The 8,201-nt window shown below is 51.2% G+C and overlaps 2 protein-coding genes across 2 annotated transcripts in view; one reads left to right on the top strand and one right to left on the bottom strand.

Annotated features, from left to right (window-relative positions):
- The window catches only part of LOC106819423, a gene marked incomplete at both ends in the record, with an annotated part of 5,712 nt that extends 5,411 nt beyond the window's left edge, over positions 1-301 (bottom strand). Inside the window, one exon of the mRNA XM_014824063.1 lies at positions 222-301. Within this exon, the coding sequence (XP_014679549.1) occupies positions 222-301 (80 nt within the window). The remainder of the gene's footprint in view (positions 1-221) is intronic.
- Positions 302-4,419: 4,118 nt separating this feature from the next.
- Positions 4,420-7,697, top strand: LOC106819422 (beta-1,4-N-acetylgalactosaminyltransferase bre-4-like; the record flags this gene model as incomplete). The annotated part of the gene is made up of 3 exons (XM_014824062.1): positions 4,420-4,903; positions 5,810-6,042; positions 7,468-7,697. Coding segments are annotated over exons 1-3 (845 nt in total), but the record flags the coding sequence as incomplete, so codon positions are not given.
- Positions 7,698-8,201: the final 504 nt, after the last annotated feature.

The following is an 8,201-nucleotide window of genomic DNA, read 5'->3' as shown; positions in this document are numbered from 1 at the left end:
TTGGAGGGGTAGCGGTGTGGTAGAGGCGTTGGAGGGGTAGCGGTGTGGTAGAGGCGTTGGAGGGGTAGGGGTGTGGTAGAGACGTTGGAGGGGTAGGGGTGTGGTAGAGGCGTTGGAGGGGTAGCGGTGTGGTAGAGGCGTTGGGGGGTAGGGGTGTGGTAGAGACGTAGGAGGGGTAAGGGCGTGGTAGAGGCGTTGGAAGGGTAGGGTGTGGTATAGACGTAGGAGGGGTAGGGGTGTGGTAGAGGCATTGGAGGAGTAGCGGTGTGGTAGAGGCGTTGGAGGGGTAGGCGTGTGGTAGAGGCGTTGGAGGGGTAGGGGTGTGGTAGAGGCGTTGGAGGGGTAGCGGTGTGGTAGAGGCGTTGGAGGGGTAGCGGTGTGGTAGAGGCGTTGGAGGCGTAGGGGTGTGGTAGAGGCGTTGTAGGGATAGGGGTGTGGTAGAAGCGTTGGAGGGGTAGGGGTGTGGTATGAGAGGCGTTGGAGGGGAAGTAAGGGTTGTGGTACGAGGCGTTGGAGGGGTAAGGGGTGTGGTAGATGACGTGAATGCAAGGGGTAGGGTCGGTGGTAGAGACGTTGGAGGGGTAGGGTGTGGTAGAGACGTTGGATGGGGTAGGAATTGTGGTAGAGCGCGTTGAGGGGTATGGGGTGTAGGTTAAGAAGGCGTAGGGGAGAGGGTAGGCGGTGTGGTACGAGGGCGTTGGAGGGGTAGAGATGTGGTAGAGGGCGTGGGAGTTTGGTAAGGGTGTAGGTAGAGCCGCGTTGAATTGGGATAGCGGTGTGGGTAGAGAGCGTTGGAGGAAGTAAAGGGTGATGGTAGAAGGCGTTGGACGGAGTAAGGCGCTCCGCTGATAGAGACGTCTGGAGGGGTAGGGGTGTGGTAGAGGAGCGTTGAAGGGTAGCGGTTGTGGTAGAGGCGTTGGGGGGACTAGGGGTGTGGTAGAGACGTAGAAGGGGTACGGGGTGTGGTAAGAGGAGTTGGAGGGGTAGGGTGTGGTAAGAGACGTTGGAGGGGTTAGGGTGTGGTAAGAGACGTATGAAGGGTCGCGGGGTGTGGTAGAGGGCGTTGGAGGGGTCGCAGTGTGCGTCAGAGGCGTTGGAACGGGGTAGGGTGATGGTAGAGGCGTACGGAAGGTAGAGGTGTGGTAGAGAGCGTTAGAGGGGTAGGGTGTGCGTAGAGGGCGTTGGATGGGTAGGGGTGTGGTAGAAGGCGTAAGGAGGGGTAAGGGGTGATGGTAGAAGCGTTGGACGGGGTAGCGGTGTGCGGTAGAGACGCTCAGGAGGGGTAGGGGCGTGGTAGAGGCGTTTGGCAGGGATAAGCGTATGGTAGAGATCGTAGGAGGCGGTAGGGCGTATGTCAAGCGCGCTTGGCGGGGTCAGCGGGTGTGGTAGAGGCGTTGGGCGGGGTAGGTGTGGTAGAGACGTAGGAGGGTAGGGGTGTGTGTAGCGGGCCGTTGGAGTGCGGTACGCGCGGTGTGGTAGCAAGCGCGTCTGAGGGATAGGGGTTGTGGTACGAAGCGTCAGGCGAGGGGTAGGCGTGTGGGTAGATAGCGTTGAAGAAGGGTAGGGGTGTGGTAGAGCCCGTTGGAGGGGTAGGGCGTGTAGAGAGCGTTTGGAGGGAGTTATCGGCGCTCGGTATGAGACGTAGGAGGGGTAGGGGCAGTGGATAGACGCGTTGGAGACGGTAGGGGTGTGAGTAAAGGCGTTGTAGTGGGTAGCGGGGTGTGGTAAGAGACGTTGGAGGGGTAGGGTGTGTACGAGGCGTTGGGAGGGGTAGCGTGTGGTAAGTGCCGGCCGCTTGCCCCGGGGGGTATGCGTGGTAGACGCCGTAGGAGGGGTAGGGGCGTGGGTAAGAGAGGCCGTTGGAGGGTAGCGTGTGTGAGTAGAGGCGTTGGAGGGAGGGGTGTGAGTAAGGGCGTTGGAGGGTAGGGGTGTGGTAGAAGGCGTTTGAGGGGTAAGGGCGTGGTAGAGGCGTTGGAGGGTAGGGTGTGGTAGAGGCGTTGGAGGGGTAGGGGTGTGGTAGAGACGTAGGAGGGGTAGGGGTGTGGTAGAGACGTAGGAGGGGTAGGGGTGTGGTAGAGGCGTTGGAGGGGTAGGGGTGTGGTAGAGGCGTTGGAGGGGTAGCGGTGTGGTAGAGACGTAGGAGGGGTAGCAGTGTGGTAGAGGCGTTGGAGGGGTAGGGGTGTGCTAGAGGCGTTGGAGGGGTAGGGGTGTGGTAGAGACGTTAGAGGGGTAGGGGTGTGGTAGAGGCGTTGGATGGGTAGGAGGAGGAGAGGAAGTAGAGAATGAGGGAAGAGAGTGATGGAAGAATAGGAAGAAAGAGGAAGAATGGAAAATGTTCGTCGGATATATTTATTATCACAGCACCTGTGTAAGTACGTGTGATGTCTATGTATATATATGTCTATGTGTATGTGTGTATCGGAGTAATAAATACACTAATAGCCTCGTAAGTCACTCATCGCATCCAAAATACAACAGGATTTGCACGGTTTACAATATTTTAATAATTTTTTAACATAATTAAAATAATTACAATATTTTTAATACAATATACTAATATTTTAAGATATTTAGTCAAAACATAGACTTTTCAGCTCCCATCCTCTTTGAACTTACAAATGACCTTTTAAAATGAAGAATTGGTTGCTTCATAACATAGCCTGAAAAGCAGTAAATACAATTCCAAGGCTCTATATTTTTTGGGGGGGAGTTTCCCCAGACCCGCCTGTATTCGGCTGTCGCAAATCGCGGCGGTTAGCCATGCGAGTGCCTGCGGCCACGCACCAATAATCGCCACGCTATTGTTTGTACTTGCGAAGGGTTGTAGATCTCGCGTGTCATGCAATTACGCGTCGACCGGCGTAGAAGTGGCAGCGTAGTCGCAGAGGATAACCAGTGCACCGTTTGAGCAACAGCAGCGTAGAGAGCAGATATAACCACAGTAGACGTAACGTAGACGTAGTCACGGATTAGTAATTTTTCACATAGACTTTTATTATACTACACATTAACAAATCATATATTATACATAATTATAATACAGCCTATAGGCAACCATGCCTAGGCCTCTCTGACTGACTAACATAGTCTCTTCCTGCTAAATCTTATACTCTTCTGATGTGTCCTCCTTTGCTTGTCAAATGCTGCTTATATTATATGGGATCAAAAACCGCGGCTCTCAGAGCTGCGTGTCTGTCTAAACAACCTAGAACCCTTGCTGGGAACAAGCGATGCCCGCTCGTAGGTGCATCGCGTCGTGTCACTTATTCTCTACCAATGGCGGATGGGAGCGCGCCGCGTCCCATTGGCGCGCGTCGAACCGTCCCGCTCCTGTGTAGCATGGGCTAGGTGTCAAGCGTCGCATTCGTTGTTCACGCTTGTCAATTCAACTACTGGCATGAAGGTGCGACAATGCTGAATACATATACTATTTACACTGGCGTGATCCTACTATTTGGTCTGCAGTAGCACATTTTGGGAGGCCACTACGGTCCTGGTGTGTGTTTGTGTGTGTGTGTGTGTGTGTGTGTGTGTGTGTGTGTGTGTGTGTGTGTGTGTGTGTTGTGTGGATGTGTGTGTGAGTTGATGTGTGTGTGTGTGTGTGTGTTGTGTGTTTGTGTTGGTGTGTTTGTCTTGTGTGTGGTGTGTGTTGTGGTGTTTGTGTGTGGTGTGTGTGATGTGTGTGTGTGTGTGTGTGTATTTGTGCGTGTGTTGGTGTTGTGTTGTGTGTGTGTGTTTTTGTGCGGTTTGTGATGTGTGTGGTGTGTGTGTGTTGTGTGCGTGTGTTTGTGTTGCTGTTGTTGGTTCCTGTGTGCTGTTTTGTGTTGTGTGGTTGTGTGTGGTGCTGTGTTTGATAGTGTTGTGGTCGTGTGTGTGTGTGTGTGGTGTGTGTGTCGTGTGTGTGTGTGTGTGGTGTGAGTGTTGTGAGTGTGTGCTGTGATGTGTATTGTGTGGCGTGGGCTGTGTGTGTGTGTGTGTGTGTGTGTGTGTGTGTGTGTGTGTGTGTGTGTGTATGTGTGTGTGTGTTCTCAGCCTCATCTCTCTTTATCTATTCACAGTTAACTCTGCCGACGTCTGCAGCAACAATAACGGCGACAGCAGAAACAATAGCAGGATCAACAACAACAACAACAACAACAACTTGAGCAGCGGCAACAATTGTTAATTAACAGCAGCAACAGCAGCAAAGGCAGCAGCAACGACAACGACGACAACAGCAGCAGCAGCAGCAGCAGCACAACAATCATAATAAGATCTACAACGACAACCGCAAGAGCAATATAGCGAAGGAACAAACAACAACAACAACAACAACAACAACAACAACAACAACAACAACAACAACGACGACGACGACGACGACAAAAGCATCAGCATCATAAGCAGCAGCGGAAGCAGCATCAGAAACATCAGCAACAGTAGCAGCAGCAGCAACAAAAACAACAGGAGGAGTAGTAGCAGCAGCAGCAGCAGCAGCAGTAGCAGCAGAAGGTATATACCGTCCGCCGACCATCCGACGTCATGTCTGGCTCCAGGCTGTCGCCGACCGCCGACCCGCTGCAGCAGCCGACGTCGAAGAAACAGCAGCGAACTTTACTGCAGCGCGACCACGCCATGTTTGTTCTTCTCTGCTTGCTCCTGCTGCTCATTGGTATGCAGTATGCGGCAGGCGCCATGATGGGTCCAGGCAACACGCCCGTCTCGATCATGCTCACTTACCTGAACGCGTCGTCGCTGCGACGCGGTGGCTCCGTCTTCCCGCTCGCGCGCGCCCTCTTTAACGTCACGGATGTGGCGACGTCTAGTGGTGCCACGCTGAACTTTTCGGCGTTTGAGTTTCCGACGACGCGGGCGATCCTGAATGAATCACATCCGCTGTGCCCGGTGCTGCCACCTAAGCTCGGTGAGTGTGTGCGCGCGCGCGCGCGTGTGTGTGTGTGTGTGTGTGTGTGTGTGTGTGTTGTGTGTATGTGTGTGTGCGTGTTTGTTATGTGTGTTTGTGTGTGTTGTGTGTGTGTGTGTGTGTTGTGTGTGTGTGTGTTGTGTGTGATGCGCGTGTGTTGTGTGTGTGTGTGTGGTGTGTGTGTGTGTGTGTTTGTTGTGTGTGTGTGTGTATGTGTGTGTGCGTGTTTGTTGTGTGTGTTATGTGTGTGTGTGTGTGTTGTTGTGTGTGTGTGTGTGTGTGTGTGTTGTGTGTGTGGTGGTGTGTGGTGTGTGTGTTGTGTGTGTGTGTGTGTGTGTGTGTGCGTGTTGTGTGTGTGTGTGTGTGTGTGTGTGTGTGTGTGTGTGTGTGTGTGTGTGTGTGTGTGTGTGTGTGTGTGTGTCTTCGCGTTCATCCTCTTTTTTCTCCTCCTCCTCCTCCTCCTCCTCCTCCTCCTCCTTCCTCTCTCATACTCATGTCTCTCTCTCTCCCTCTCTCATCCTCCTCCGCCTCCTCCGCCCCTTCCTCCTCTTCCTCCCTCCTCCTCCTCCTCATCCTCCTCCTCCTCCTCCTCCTTCTCCTTCTCCCCTTCCTTCTCCTCCTCCTCCTCCTCCTCTCTCATAGTCATCTCTCTCTATCCTTTTACAGTCGGACCGCTTGCGTACAACTGACGCCGCCAGCTGGGAGCATATAGAGGGACGCTATCTCCCCCCTCCTCCTCTCCCTCCTCCTCCTCCTCCTCCTCCTCCCCCTTCTCCTCCTCCCCCTTCTCCTCCTCCTCCTCCTCCCCTTCCTCCTACTCCTCCCTCCTCCTCCTCCTCGTCCTCGTCCTCCTCCTCCTCCTCCTTCTCCCCCTCCTTCAATCTCTCTCTCTCTATTCTTCAACAGTCGGACCGCTAGCTGTACAGTTGACGCCGCCCAGTTGGGAGCAGATGGAGAAACGCTACAGCAACCTGGAACCGGGCGGATGGTGGCGCCCCGAAAACTGCACGTCGCGCCACCGTGTGGCCATTATCATACCTTACAGGGACAGGGAGCCTCACCTGCGCATATTCCTCAACAACATGCATGCTATGCTGCAGCGACAGCAGCTCGACTACGCCATCTACGTCATCGAGGAGGTGCGTGCACATGCGCGGCGTGCGTACGCGCAGCGTGGGAGACGTACCCCCATGTAGAGAATGTACGCCTCCTTGTAGAAAATGTGGTTTGAGTCTTTGAGCTAGTGTTGGTGTTGTCAGGTAATGTGTGGTAGCGCACGCCTATCTTATTTTTAGCTATCTATCCATCTATCTATCCTATTTCTAGTCTATCTAATCTATCTTATCTATCTAACTCTATTATCTATCTATCTATCTATCTATTCTATTATCTATCTAATCTACTCTATCTATCTATCTATCTACTCATCTATCTATTCTATCTATCTTCTATCTATCTATCTATCTATCTTACTTATCTATCTTATCTATCTATCTAACTATCTTAACTTATCTATCTATTTCTCTATCTATCTCATTCTATCTATCTATCTTTAATCTTATTTCTATCCTATCTCCTCTAATCTATCTATCATCTATACTATCTTCATAACTCTATTATATCTATCTATCTATCACATATCTAATCTCAATTCTATATTCTATCTTATCTATCTATCTATTCTATCTATCTATTCTATTCTATCTATCTATCTATCTATCTTATCCCCTATCTATCTTATCCTATCTATTTCTATCTATCTATTCTATCTATCTATCTATCTTAATTCTGATTTGATTCTTATCTATCTATATCTATCTCTTATCTATCTATGTTATCATCTATTATCTATTATCTACTTTACCATCTTATCTATCTATCTTATCTATCTATCTATACCTATTCTAATCTTATCTATCTAATATCTATTCTATCTATCTACTATCTATCTATCTATGCTATATCTATCTATCTATCTATATCTATCTATCTCATCTATCTATCTATCTATCTATCTATCTAACTATCTTCTATCTTATCTATCCTAAATCTATCTATTATACTATATATCTATCTAACCGGTTATTTTGTTATTCTCTATCTATTTATCCATCCATCATCCATTTCATTTCATTCATTCATCTCCCTCTGTCTCTAACCCTCTATCTATCCATTCATCTCCATCTATTTACTTCTCTCTCTAAATATATATAACCCTTTCTCTATATCTGCATCTCTCTCTCTCTCTCTCTCTCTCTCTCTCTCTCTCTCTCTCTCTCTCTTCTCTCTATGCACTCTCTAATCATATGTTATACATCTCTCTCCGGTCTCTCCATCCCACCTCTCTATCTATTTTAGACAGTTCTCTCTCCTCTCTCCTCGTCTCTCTCTCTCCTTCCATCTCTCCTCTCTCTCTCTCTCTCTTCCATCCACGTTTCTCTATCTACGTATTTATTAAAACTACCGATCTCCTCTCTCTTCCATCCATCACTACACTCGTACGCCCATCCATCTAACTCTCTCTTTATCTGTCCATCTCTAACCCTCTCTGTTTCCCTCTGCAGATCGAAGGTCCAAAGTTCAACCGCGCCAAGCTGTTCAACACGGGCTTCGTCGAGGCGTTGAAGCGCTATCCGTATCAATGCTTCATCTTTCACGATGTCGATCTCATCCCTGAGGACGACCGCAACATCTATTCCTGTCCCGAGAGCCCGCGCCACATGAGTGTCGCCATCGACCGCATGCGTTACCGGTNCTTAGCTACGCCACTGGCAGGGGGACGCATGCGTTACCGGTAAGTGCGGGTGTGGGTGGGTGGATGGGTGGGTATGGAGGGGGGCGCATGCGTTACTGGGGAGTGCCCGCACACTCCCCGGTAACGCATGCGTCCTCTTTCCTCACCCTCCCAACACCGGTAACGCATGCGTCCCTCTCAAACCCACACCCGCACTCCCCGGTAACGCATGCGTCCCCCTCCATACCCACCCACCCCAGTAACGCATGCGTCTCCCTCCATACCCACCCATCCACCCACCCACCCCAGCACTCGGGGAGTGCGTTGGGAGGGTGAGGAAAGAGGACGCATGCGTTACCGGGGAGTGCGGGGGTGGGTGGGTATTGAGGGGGACGCATGCGTTACCGGGGAGTGCGGGGTGGGTGGGTGGATGGGTGGGTATGGAGGGGGACGCATGCGTTACCGGTGAGTGCTGGGGTGGGTGGGTGGATGGGTGGGTATGGAGGGGGACGCATGCGTTACTGGTGAGTGCTGGGGTGGGTGGGTGGATGGGTGGGTATGGAG

The sequence above is a fragment of the Priapulus caudatus genome, unplaced genomic scaffold, assembly GCF_000485595.1.
Source record: "Priapulus caudatus unplaced genomic scaffold, Priapulus_caudatus-5.0.1 Scaffold3396, whole genome shotgun sequence".
NCBI classification, from domain to species: Eukaryota; Metazoa; Priapulida; class Priapulimorpha; order Priapulimorphida; family Priapulidae; genus Priapulus; species Priapulus caudatus.
The sequence above is the reverse complement of the archived record's forward strand: the minus strand, read 5'-3'. Positions and strand labels throughout refer to the sequence as shown.